Genomic DNA, 13,735 nt, shown 5'->3' on the forward strand with positions numbered 1-13,735 from the left:
TGGAACTCATTATGTAACCCAGGCTGGACTTAAACTCCCAGTGATCCTTCTGCCTCCGCCCCCAAGTGTTGGGGTTCAAAGTATGCGCTACCATGACAGGCTATCTCAGATAGATTATAGGTTTATGTTGTCATGCCTGACCTGGGTGAGAAAGTTTGAAAACAGAGATGTTGGTAGCAGGAGTTGGCTAGTATTAGCTGTGTTTGTTAAAATATTACAAGCAAGGAATGGCTCAAAATAAAAAATAAAACAACAACAATACTGGTCTAGCCTCAAGCAAGGTTAGGGAAAAGGTCATTCAGAAATTTCAACATTTAATAAAGGTTGAATATTGCAATTGTTTATTCAGCTTATGAGAAAAACTATAAAAATATTTGAATCCAAAGGTTGCTTTGCCCTAGAGTGAAGACCAATCAGAGTGGTATTCAAAAAGCCCCAGCAAACTTCCACTGGGCAAAAAGGCTCAAAGAAAAGAGGCCAATAGGATGACAATACAGAGGCTGGCTACAGTAGGAGGACAGTAATCAAATCTCGAGAGGTATGTAGAGAAATTGTGGTTCTAACTACAGGCAAACAAGCTCACTGGGTTTAGACTTTTAAAATGCTTTTGATAATGACTGCTTAAAATATGAAATGACTTTTGTACCTCAACAGTCCCTAACAACACATACACTAAGGAAGATGTTCAGCCACCAAGAATGCAGAAGAAACAATCCCTTTCAGACATAGCAAAGGGTGTTAGAAAAGGACTAACCCCTGTGTTCCCTTGCCCCCAGTGGACAACTCTACTGTTTAATAGATCATCAATATCTCTGAACCTGCAACTGGAATTTCATCTTATTTCCATGCAGAATCATAGACAGTAGCCTACATGAAAATGAGAACTGAACGATTACAGCTTACTTTCTTTTACAAGCAGAATATAAATAGATGTACTCTAGAATGTGCAATGGTTTAGTCACTGAGGAATTTAAATGGGACCTTGAAGAAAATAGACAAGTCCCTGTGCAGTAAAGATGAATTCAGATGGGCAACTGTTTAATGGTTCCTGGTGCCTCATCTCTTGGCCACTAGCTGAACCCTGTGCTAACATCAAATGGAGATATAGAAAACACTAAATTGGCTTAGTAGCTGTGCACAGGAACCCAAAGGTAGGAAAATACTAAACATTGCTGACAGCATGTGTCCCAGGAAGGACTCTACCTCCCAGGAGCTTGGGGTTGGCACCAACCCCAGTACTCACACAGCTGATCTCATCCTCTGTTACATTTGGCATAGTGTATGGCAATGGCAATGGCAATGTCTCTACTATGACAGTGATGCAACCCTAGAAGTAACTTTCACCACCTCATCAATGAGAGACTTGGTTTCCCTGGAAAAAGCTTCCAATTTAAATACCCCCATAGATCCATTCCAAATAATCTACTCTGCTAGAGCCAACCTCAGGATATTTCTTGCTGCTGTCAGTACCTGAGTCCAAGCCCATCCAGTCAACATTTATGCCAGAGATCACAGTAGCTTGACTGGTCTTGGCATTCTTATCAAACTTGTCAGCAGTGATGAAGTCAACAAGCAAGGTAATTTTCATGCCATTTCTTTTCAGCTTTGATATGATATTGGCCTCATCATCATCATCATACAGAGAAGTACAAATCTCCATGTTGTTTACTTTAAAGAAGGTAAAAGCCATTCCACTGACAATGACTTTGTCCAGCATTTATTAATCAGGTGGATCCTGTTTGTAACTTTAGCTCTGCCCAAGATAGCTAGGATCACTTTGGACTCTCCAAAGTCTTGGCAAAGTAGTTCAGCTCTTTCATAAAAAACAAAAAACAACAACAAACCATCCTTCTGTGGAAGATTCATAGCCACCATGTAGCTGTGGGCTCACTACAGTCTTGAAAGCATCATTGACATAGATATCCTTCCCTTTGGATAGGGAAGCCTGGGAAGCATCTATTTTGTCTGACTTAGCTATAAGCTTGTTCCCAGAAGCATCTTTTCCCCTTCCTTCCTCCTCCACATGGAAGTGGCGGTTCTCCAGTCAGATGACAGACCCAGCCACTGGGTTGGCATGGCTTTCTCTATTTCTGGCCCACACACTCCTTCAAGAACAGAACATTCTTGTTGAGCAGAGATTTGAGTTCTGTAGCAACTGCTTCTAATGAGTACTTGTCAGCCATGGGAACACCATCATAAGGACAACTGACTTGGCTCCAGGTCCAAGCAGAATTTGATACTTGGAACAGCAACCTTGATCCTTTGGTTATTTGTTACCGGGTTGTCCTTCATAGGAACATTGAAGTCCACTCTCATAATGGCTCACTTCTCCTTCATGCCCAGCTTGTCCAGACTCAGCTGGTGAGAAAGCTACATTTTGGCAACACTGGGGGTGGAGTAGCTGGCTGAAGAGACTGCTGCAGCTAGTTGGCTTGGGCTCCTGAAGCATGTACTTCTTGGCTTCTTTGAGACAAGGGCCTCACTATATAGCCCAGGCTGATCCTCTAAACCACCATCTTCCTGCCTCAGTTTCTAAGTGCAAAGAAATCTGTTTCTAATCCCACAGAATACTGAAAGGCAGGAAACTACTTTACAGAGCAGCCTAGAGATCTCTCTGATCCAAAAGAACAGGGCATTACATTTGTTCACTGGGATTACAGAATCACTATGGATTGATATATCAAAGTTCAAGTTCACCTTGAGCATGTAACAGGTGCAAAGCCAGCCTGAGCTACATGAGACCCTACCTCAAAAGCAGAATAAACAAAAACAGCTTTATTGAGGTATCACTGACAAAAATTGTGTATGTTTAAGACGTACAAAGGTATCCTGGTGCCAGGTGGTAGTAGCGCACGCCTTTAATCCCAGCACTCAGGAGTTAGAGCCAGAAGGATCTCTGAGTTTGAGGTCAGCCTGGTCTACAGAGTAAGAAACTCTTGAAAACCAGAAAACCAAACCAAACCAAATCAAACCAAAAGAAACAAACAAAAAGACCAAAAGTATATGTACATATTTGAATTGATCACTATAATTCAGTTTTCAAGTCTCAGGATCAACATCAGTACATCTAGGTCAAGGTCAGCCTCAGGCCCTATTTCTATAAAAAAAGGAAAAGAGTGCACCTAGACTTGATGAGATCCTGGACTTTAAGATCTCATTGGATAAGATTTTGAAGCCTTCCTTGGGGAGGAGCTATGCGTATGTTGTGTAGGGTTAGGGACAGATATTTGTCAGCATGACCACAAAAGCATCACACCACCCCATATCTGCCACCCTTCAGGCAGAGAGTGCTTTTCTGGCCCACTGTTAGGCTTGTCCATGGTAACTGACTTTGGCCAATGACATGAACAATTTGCCTTCTGCCATATCCAAGCAGGAGCTCTGAAATGTACCTCCATGGTGTGGTTTGTTTCTTGCTTTTGCCTTTCACTATGAAACAGTATGTTCTAGGTAGGGACATACATCCAGTCTTATGTCAGAATAAGAATAATTCTAGAGAAAAGCCAATCCTGTAATCTAAGACAGTCAAGTGGCTGACCTCAGACCCATGATGATGACATAGACATCTGTTACATCATTGAGATTTGTAGTTCTATATTTATTCTATATCCTTTTCTATCCAACATGACTTTAAGATTATCTTGTCTTAAAGAAAGACCAAAATTCGAACTTCATGTTTTCTTTTTATTAAAGTATTTGGTGAGATGAACAATATTATAACACAAACTTCACTGAAATGTTCACAAATAAAGTCCCTATTTTATAAATCACCCAAATAGCATGCTTCTATGTAGAAATTATAATCATCATTAAATTTGGTTAATCTGAAGTGATTTCTAGGCACACACATGAGCTCTCAAATTGGGAGCTCCAACCCAGTTATCTTAGCACAAGGGGCTAGCTGCCAATAGCAGAAAACCAGCCACAGCAAGTTGTAGAGGGAAGATGATGTCATTTGAAACTAATTATTCATCCTTGCAAGGTAGTTTCTCCATCTGTATTGAGAATTAATCTTCTCAGAGTTATAAGTAATAAAATTCGACATATTAAATCTTAGCATATGTCCGTGCCTCTGAAAGCATTTGTGTGTGTTTTTAAAAGGCAACTTATTTTTTTCCTTATACAACTGAATATGATACAACTTTAAAGTAGATTGATTATTCTCTTTCCTGGATAATTATCTTTTTACTCAAATATCATTAAAACATAGTAGCCTGACTCAAGATTAATAAAATTGCCTGATGCTATGCTCAGTAAACTGCTTGGAATGAGGATTGCTGTCACGGTTTGATAAACTTTGCAAATTATTTGAAGATATTTCATCCATTACATACTTAAATGTTTTTTGTCACTTTTCCACATTAAGGAGTCCTACTACCCAAAGCATAGAGGTACTGATTGCTCCTTTTGATAGGCTGGGTCTCTATCATGACCTACAAGTGAGAATGTGATTGACAGGGATAGAGTAAACGAGCCAGTGTGGACCAACTCTGTAGGAATAAAGTGTCCTTGTGCCATCATAAAAAGACTCAGTAGTGTCTGGGCAATGGGGAGAACTTTAAAATAAAAAAGTGCAAAGATAAAAAAAAAAAAAAACCCTTAGTTTTGGAAGTAAGTGATTTTGCTGTAAAGGAGGAGTAGAGACACCTTCCATGAAATGTGTGATACTTTTAGTACAAACCATATTGAAACTTCTAGCAGAAAAAAAAAAGTAAAAAATAATGAACACGGAAGAAAAAATATAAACTGTGATGATGTTGCTTTTTTGTTTGTTTTGTTTTTTGAGACAGGGTTTCTCTGTGTAGCTTTGGAGGCTGTCCTGGCACTTGCTCTAGAGACCAGGCTGGCCTGGAACTCACAGAGATCTGCCTGTCTCTGCCTCCCGAGTGCTGGGATGAAAGGTGTGCGCCACCAACGCCTGGCAATGCTGTTGCTTTTAATTAAAAAAAAAAATCACAAATGGACACATATCAGTAAATAAAACCTCCTATAATCAACTTGTCATTTAAAAGTGAATTGGCTAGAGGTGGTGGCTCAAGCCTATAACCCAGGCTTCAGGAGGTGGGGGCAGGAGGATCACTACAAGTTCAAGGCCAGCCTGTCTACATAGGAAGTTCCAGCCCAAGTAGGGCTACATAACCAGATCCTGTCTCAAGCAACACTACTCCTCTCCTCACTCAAATGAAGATTTGGGGTTCTATTAGTAATTTTCTGCAGTGTACTCACCCATTTTGATACAAATAATTTATGAAAAACATAAGATATTTTTAGAGAAGGCCACATTATTTCACATTAGAGGTGGTTCTTCCCAAACGGCAAACCACTCAAAGCACTATACCAAATACACAGGAAACACTTTAACACTGAACACAGATCTCTTAAGGATCTATACGTTTTTCTATAACATGCAATATTTGCAAACAATCATCCTTTATAAAGGGGCAGGGCTCTCAGATCATAGAGTGAATGGTTATTTTATAAAGAGGTAAGTGTCAAAACCTTAAATGTGAAATACAGTCTAAATGTTAGGTCTCAGGCATTTAGAGTGAGCAAGAAGAAAATTTCCTCATTTTATGGCCTGTACCTATCTCATTGCTTGAGATGAATGTCATGGGTCCAATGCCATAACAAATTTGTAACAAAGGCTAGCCTGGTTCTAGGCAAGATTAAACCAGGCTCCATAAAAGAGCCTCACCAGCACTGATCCATCAAGAGATTTCAAGGCCACCTAGGTACTTAGCTGAGCCTAGAGCAAGCTGGTCCAAGTGCTTTGACTCAGGATCCCAGCTTTGCACCACCTTCAGGCCTAATGGCATCCAGAATAGCCCTGAACTATGCGGGAAGTCCCTGCTGGATGCTGGGTTGGAACTTCTGCTGACACACACTCTGGAGCTGAAGGGACAGGATAGGCAAAGCACATCCATCTATCAGATGCTTTGTGACAAGAGCTTAGTGATTCTGGAGCAGCTCCTCCCAACAGATGGGCTGCGAAAACACCTCTCTCTCCAGCCAGAGCTCATAGGAATAGTGGAAATCTTCAGGCAGATCCAACCTCTGCCCCAGCACACTCTGCAAGCAGTTATCCACAGGCGAAAACTCTGAGTCCTGTGGTTTATCATACCGGCGGCTGTTAAAAGCCTCAATGTTGGCCCTCAGGGTACACTCTTCAGCTTGGAAGTCCCATGGCCTGGCATCAATGTCTGACATAGGAAGAGAGGAAGAAAAAGATAAATCCTGGCATTACTCTCTTCCACAGAGCACGGTCTATGGCAAGCTAACAATGAAACTGCTCAGAATGTTCTTTAAGAGCAATGTATGAAGCAGACAGGTAGCATGTTTGCAGGTTTTAAAAGTATAATATGATCACATATAAACTAATATATACAGAAATTATCTTTGAATTATAGAAACTGGTAACAGTAGTCACTGTTGAGGAAGGAGATGGGAGAGCTTTTTATTGTAATTCCTTGTTGTTTGTTTCTTCTTTTTTTTTTTTTTTTTTTTTTTTTTTTTGGTTTTCCAAGACAGGGTTTCTCTGTGGCTTTGGAGGCTGACCTGGAACTAGCTCTTGTAGATCTGGCTAGTCTCGAACTCACAGAGATCCACCTGCCTCTGCCTCTGCCTCCTGAGTGCTGGGATTAAAGGTGTGCGCGCCACCACCGCCTGGCTTTTATTCGTTTTTTTTTTTTTTTTTTTTTTTTTTGAGACAAGAGTTTCTCTGTAGCTTTGGAGTCTGTCCTGGAACTCACTCTGTAGACCAGACTGGCCTCAAACATCAGAGATCTGTCTGCCTCTGCCTCCTGAGTGCTGGGACTAAAGGTGTATATCACCACCACCCGGCTTTGTTTCTTTCTAGTAATCATGTTATTCAAAAGAGCAATTAAAACCTTTTATTGAGCTTTCTCTAGGGGATGAAAATTTCCCATTTGAGTAGAATCACCTCTCAAGGAAGGGGAGATTGGAGCAGAACATGAGGAGTCAATTCTAGACCAACTCAGCTGGGCATATTGTGGCATATGTCTTTACTCCCAGCATTTGGGAGGCAGAAGCAGGCAGAGAACACTTGAATTTGAGGCCAGCCTGGTCTACATAGTGAGTTCCAGGCCAGCCAAGGCTACATAGTAAGACCTTGTCTCAAACAAACAAACTACTGTAAGTATGCAAACATTTTACCATATCATAAAATTAGTATCATATTTTGGGGCTGGGGAGATGGCATGAGGACCTGAGTTTGGATCACTAGCACCTATGTAAAAGCCAGGGGTTGCAGTGTGCATTTATATAACCACAGTGCTGCAGGAGCAGAGACAGGCAAATCTCTGAGCTCAGTGGCCAGCCAGCCTAGCCAAATTAGTGAGCCCAAATTTTACAAATACTCACCATTGCCATAAGCCCAGTCATCATTCATGCGGTGGCGCACCTTCTGGTAAATGGCTGACATAGTCTTCATGTTGCTTTTCCTCCATTGGCGCCCAAGGTACTTGGTCTGTATCTTTAGTAGCTTCAAAACATAAAGTTGTAGCATGGCCTGTTTGACTTTGAGGGCTCGCTTTAAGATTGGAGCTGATTTAAACACCACCAGCATCTGCCCAGTGATACAGAGACAGAGTGACAAAAAGTCCATCGTCATGTGAAGTTTTTAGAATTTCCAACTCAGACAATATAGACAACTCTGGTTATCCTATGAGACCCTGAGGATCTAAGGTTCAAACTGCTTAAGAGTTAGTCTTAGAGAATACAAAAGAACTATATAAGGAGTTTGAGACTAGCCTAGGGTAGTGAAACACTGTCTAAAACACACACACACACACACACACACACACACACACACACACACACACACACACGAATTAAGCCAGACATGGTGGCACACACTTGTAATCAAAATATTCAGAGGCTGATCATGAGTTCAAAGCCAGTCTTGTGATATACAAAAAAACAAAGAACTAATTCATTTAAAGTTTGGCATAGCACTTAAGAATACTTGTTGCTCTTCTAGAGGACCTGGGTTCAATCTCCAGCACCCTCATTGTAGTTCACAACCATCTGTAACTCCAGTTCCAGGGGATCCAATGCCCTCCTCTGTCTGACCTCTGTGGGCACCAGGCACAAAGTGGTACACATACATACATGAAGGAAAAACACACATAAAATGAATAACTCATATGGAGGCCAGTGGACAATTTTCAGTTCTCTCCTTCCACTGTGGGTTCCAAGAATCAAACTCAGGTCACCAGGCATGCATACCAAGCACTTTTCCCAGCTGAGCATCTCACTAGCCCTGGAGATAATTTTGACTATAGCTATGTCACATACGTATTATTTTGTATTTTAACACAAGTAATAGCCAAGTATACTGTTCTATATCATGATTAATTTTTTAAAATTGTGTGTGTATGTGTATTTGAGTACATGTATCCTTGGGGACAAGAGACATTGGCTCTCTCTGGAGCTGGAGTTGCCAACAGATGTGAACTGTTTGACATAGGTGCTAGAAACCAAACTTGGGTCCTTTGCAAGAACAGCACATTAACTCACTCCCGAGCCATCTCTCTAACTCACATATCCCACAGGATCTCTTTATCTAGATCAGGCTTGCCTTGAAACTACAGAAATCCTCCTCGCTTCTTCTTCCTGAGTGCTGGAATTAACGGCCTCTTTAAATTTAATAATATATCTTAAAATTACTCCATACCAGCAGAGACATCGTTCTTTAAAATCGTTTATCATATACTACTTTAAGGAAACACCACAATTAATTTATGCAGTTGGCCCTTGTTAAAGAATATTAAGTTGTTTCCAGACTCTCATAAGCAGCATCGCAATGAATGTTAGACTTGCATCATTTTTGGATGTGTAACTATAATCCAAATGTGGCTGGCTTCCCTTGTTAGAGCTGCCTTAAGAGTGTTGTCTATATTTAGTTTCCTGAAAAGAAATGGACCAGTGAGCAATCATCTTGGAATAAGTGCCCAGAGTTAGGAAGTGCGGAAACTTAGGTAGCATTCACCAGCTATCTATCTTTTCCAGGCAGGCAATCTACAAATACTAGTGATTTAACAATTCAGTTGAACGGATACCTCTGTGATCTAAAGTCCTGCTTACCATGGTCCGGGAGTGCTTCCATTTGGTCAGTTTATTGAGCAGCCTCAGGAGGTTGATGCAGGAAAAGAGGTTCCTCCAGCAGAACTGGCTATTGTCTCCAGCTTCCTGAAATAAGGGACATCCATCAGTATCTCAGCACCGACAAGGCTTTCATTCTCCTGGGAGACTGCATGTCCCGGTTCGTTAGTTTAGGTGAATATTCCAGTATGAAATGCTGCCTCTTAACTTCCTGCCCTTTATACACCAAATCTCATTTCTGAGGGCATAATAGCCTTTACCTGAGAACCTATAGCTGGGCTGACTGTGTAGCTCAGTAAGAGGGTACTTGCATAACATGTGCAGAGCTGTGTGCCTGGATTTCAGACAAACAAAACAAAACAAAGCAAAAATAAAACAACTGAAATGGACACTTTGTACTCACAAGAGCAAGTTTGTAACTGCTAGGCATTTGATCTTATTCTGGTAGGTTTAAGCTGTATTAGGTAGAGCTGGTTCTCCTCCACCATGGCATCCAGGGATGAATTCAGGTTGTCAGATTTGTTCGTGGCAAGAGCTTTTACTGGTTAGACCATTACCCTGGCCCATGGAATTACCTTGTACGGTGGTTGGAATGCAATTGGCCCCCATAATGTCATAGGGAGTAGCACTATTAGGAGGTGTGTCTTTGTTGGAGAGGAAGTGTGTCACTGTGAAGGCAGATTTTGAGATTTCCTATGCTCAGGATACAGCCCAGTGTCTCAATCGAATTTCTATTGCCTTAAAGATGCAGAACTCTCAGCTATTTCTCCAGCACTATGTCTGCCTGCTTGCACACTGCCATGCTCCCTGCCATGATGATAATGGGCTAAACCTCTGAAACTGTAAGTGAGCCACCCCAATTAAATGTTTACCTTATAAAAGTTGCTGTCTCTTGGTGTCATGGTGTCTCTTCACTACAATAAAAACCCTAACTCAGACATCTTGATTAGTTTAACTGGCATGGGGAGATCCACTCTCTAATAGAGGGTGACACCATCGTCTGCATTTGGGTCCTGGATTGCATAAAAGGAGAAAGCCAGCTAAGCTTCAGCATGCATATTCCTCTTCTTGCAGACTGGAGATACAGTGTGACTGCTGCCATGACTTCCCTGCTGTGACAGAACTGGAGCTAAAATAAGCTCTTCCTAAGTTGCTTTTGTTATGGTATTTTTCATTACAGCAACAGGAAAAATAGCAGTTGGTTCATTCTCATCAGGCGTTTTTATTTTCATGTTTCTGCTTTATTATTATTATTATTATTATTATTATTATTATTATTATTTGTGTGTGTGTGTGTGTGTGTGTGTGTGAAGGTCAGAACACAACCCTATGGAGTTAGCTCTCTTCTTCCACTTTTATGTAGGCTACAGGTATCAAACTGAGGTCATCAAACTTGTGTAGCAAGTGGCATGTTTACCCACTGAGCCATCTTGCCAGCCCCTCTTTTATGTTTCTTTTAAGAAAAAGATTTTATATTTTTTTACTTAGGTGTCTGTATATATGCCTGCATGTGTTCAAATGACTGCAGAGACCAGAAGAAAGTATTAGAATTCCCCAACGGTAGAGTTATGGGCAGTTGTAAGTTTCCTGATGTGGGTGCTGGGAACTGAACTCAGGATGTAGAGAGACAGCAAGCGCTCTTACCACTGAGCACCACGCCTCTTGTGACTACCTCACCAGAGACAACAGATCACATCAGATAGAAATCGGTAGCTACTCATAGAAACATTTTGTTTTGTGTTGTTTTTTTTTGTTTTTCGAGACAGTGTTTCTCTGTGTAACCCTGGCTGTCCTGGAACTCACTCTGTAAACCAGGCTGGCCTCGAACTCAGAGATCCACCTGCCTCTGCCTCCTAAGTGCCAGGATTAAAGGTGTGTGCCACCATTGCCTGGCTAGAGACATTTTTTTTTTCAGGAACAAGAATAAGACCTCTTATATGAATTTAGGTGGGGTGTGTGTAATATCACAATATATTTACATTATAACAAAAACACATATATTATATAGAATATATAACATGCCTGTAAATCCTAAGCAGCAGAAGCAGGGAAATTTCAAGTTTCAGGCCAGCCTGAGTTACATAGTAAGTTCAAGGGCAGCCTGGACCACATAGTAACAAGCCCCTGTCTCAGAAAATGTATTGGGACTGTCAAGATGGCTCAGCTTGTAAGGGTACTTGCTGCCAAGCTGCCAGGCATGATAACCAAGTTTGATCCCTGGAACCTACTTAATGGTAGGAAAGAACCAAGTTTAACCTCCATACATGTGCAGTCTCTCTCTCTCTCTTTCTTTCTCTCTCTCTCTCTCTCTCTCTCTCTCTGTCTCTCTCTCTCCCCACACATACACACAGAGACAGAGACAGAAACAGAGACACAGAAAGTTAAATAAATGTAGAAAAAACAAGGAACAAGGCTGAGGATGCATTTAAGTAGTCCAGTGCTTGCTTAGGATGCCTAAAGCCCTATGTTAGATCCTATCACTGGAAAAAAAAAAAAAAAAGACAAACATATTGCCCATGCTCTACCCTCACAATTAAATTACTATTGTAGAATACCTAGAGTGTAAAGTTTCAGTTTGTCCAACCTTTTAGGGCATTGTCAAGGCAATACTAGGACCCTAGTCTCAGAAAAAAAAAAAAAAATCTGAGTTAAGTGGGCCAAACCAAATAAAAATCCAGCCTATGTCAATTATCTAGATAACCTAGAGGACTAAGGGAAGAACAGAATTTGTTTATGATTTTCGACTGAGGAAAAGAGTTTGGTTTGAGTCTGAGTACTAAATGGGACTCAGCTGTTCTAGTGAAATTCAGACATCTACAGAAGCAAAAACTAAGGCCGAGAGAGGGAGAGAGTCTACAGAATAAGACCACATATAGTGTGAACCCAAACACGGCCCAACCATGATAAATGCCCAGTTTCTACTGAATTTGGAGGCTTTTCATTGTTCCTTTCTAGCTGCATTCTGGAATGCTAAACATTGAAGCATTTCCCCTTTGTGAAAGTCTAAAGGCTGTAGAGTTGAGAAGCCTACTATAATTCTTAATTCAGTTAGCAGAAGGTAAAAGTCTACAGAAAATCAAGAATAAGAAAAAATAGGTTCCCTTCTTTTAAAAAATTATTTAGAGCTGGATAGATGGCTCAAGGATTAAGAACACGGGCTGCTCGTCCAAGGACCTGGATTCAAATCCCAGCACCTGCGTGGCAGTTCATAACTGCCTCTAACTCCAGTTCCAGGGGACCTGGAACCCTTATACAGACATACATACAGGCAAAACATTAAAGCACATAAAAACAAATAAATATTTAAAAATTATTTAATGTGTGTGTGTGTGCCTGAGTGTATGTATGTGTACCAAATGCATGTAGTATCAAGGGAGGTATAAAGAGGCGTCCGGTCCCTTAGCACTGCAGTCACAGATGGCTGCGAGCCCCCATGTGGGTGCTGGGAGTGGCCTCTCGTCCTCTGGAAGAGCAGTCAGTGCTCTTAACTGCTGGTTCTCTCCAGCCCTGAGGTTCTCTGCTTCAAAGCAGAACACCTGGCTGATTTGATAAGCAAATGGACCATTTAAAGAATGGCTGCTGCTAGGTGTGAAATCTAATGAATGTGGAGCCCTGCCACAGCTCACTGAAGTGCATCAGTAATGATTCTTACTTTCAGATTGCACCAAGAAGCCAACATCACCATTAACTTAATGTTCTATAATGAATGTAGAGATTGAAACGCCCAAGGCAAGTCTAGCACCCATTGATGACCCTTCTACTGATGAGGTTTCTCCAGCCTATAGGAAAACTGCTCAAGATCTAGGTCCAAAAGGCAAACTAGGTCTGTCATCCTATTCCTACCCTTTCGCTTTGTGCTCTTTTCCCATGCCATGTCTACCCTGCACTTACTAAAATAATCTTTTCCCTTCAACCAGGTCTTAATACGTAATGATTGCAAATTAAAAACTATGTTTTGGTGAACGATTCTTCATCGTTTTCTTTATTGTGGCTCACACAACTGAAAATGAAGCCACATTTCAGATTTTCTTTTTCCATATCACTAGAGGACAATTCCCTTACCATGCGGGTTTCCAACAAGTTGCTGCTAGACAAAGGACCTAGATATAGACATAAAGGAGAATGGTTCTCATGTGGAGTGAGTTGGTAAAGAAGAAACTTTCAAGACCACCCACCTAGGGTAATTTAGTAAACTACATTTGACTCAGTTACATCTGAGGAACCTACTATAGAAATTGTGACCAAGAGGAAAAATGATAAAATGCTTAAAAAGGATTCATTTATGGACTTTCCTCTCTATAAATATTTCATGGAAAATGGATGTAAATATTGTGTTCACATTATATACATGTTAAGGAAACAATAACACTAAAGGTACTATTGGTTTGAAATAGTGATGATGAATATCAGAACAAAATTTTACTTAATTTGATTTTTGGATACATCGTCTCACTGTGCAGCCTGGGCTGGTGTGAAATTCATTATGTTGTCTATGTTGGCCCTAAGCATGTAGCAATTCTCCTGCCTCTGCCTACTGAATGCTGGGATTATGGATATGTACCACCATTCTTGACAAGAAAAAAAAACCTTTTACACTTTTTTACATTTATTT

General features: G+C 40.9%; 1 protein-coding gene and 1 pseudogene across 4 annotated transcripts in view; both read right to left on the minus strand.

Moving 5' to 3' along the window:
- Window positions 1-318: 318 nt before the first annotated feature.
- Window positions 319-2,376, minus strand: LOC100754762 (annotated as a pseudogene).
- A 2,558-nt stretch (window positions 2,377-4,934) lies between these two features.
- The window catches only part of Strip2 (striatin interacting protein 2), a 42,344-nt gene continuing 33,543 nt past the window's right edge, over window positions 4,935-13,735 (minus strand). For 3 of the 4 annotated variants that reach the window (XM_027391382.2, XM_027391381.2, XM_027391386.2), the window contains 3 exons: window positions 9,106-9,210; window positions 7,381-7,585; window positions 4,935-6,200 (listed from right to left, as the gene is read on the minus strand). In XM_027391382.2, coding sequence (XP_027247183.1) covers window positions 5,950-6,200; window positions 7,381-7,585; window positions 9,106-9,210 — 561 coding nt within the window. In that variant the 3' untranslated portion in view covers window positions 4,935-5,949. The remainder of the gene's footprint in view (window positions 6,201-7,380; window positions 7,586-9,105; window positions 9,211-13,735) is intronic. The other variant, XM_027391383.2, reaches the window with a different exon arrangement.

This window comes from Cricetulus griseus (genome assembly GCF_003668045.3).
Source record: "Cricetulus griseus strain 17A/GY chromosome 1 unlocalized genomic scaffold, alternate assembly CriGri-PICRH-1.0 chr1_0, whole genome shotgun sequence".
NCBI classification, from domain to species: Eukaryota; Metazoa; Chordata; class Mammalia; order Rodentia; family Cricetidae; genus Cricetulus; species Cricetulus griseus.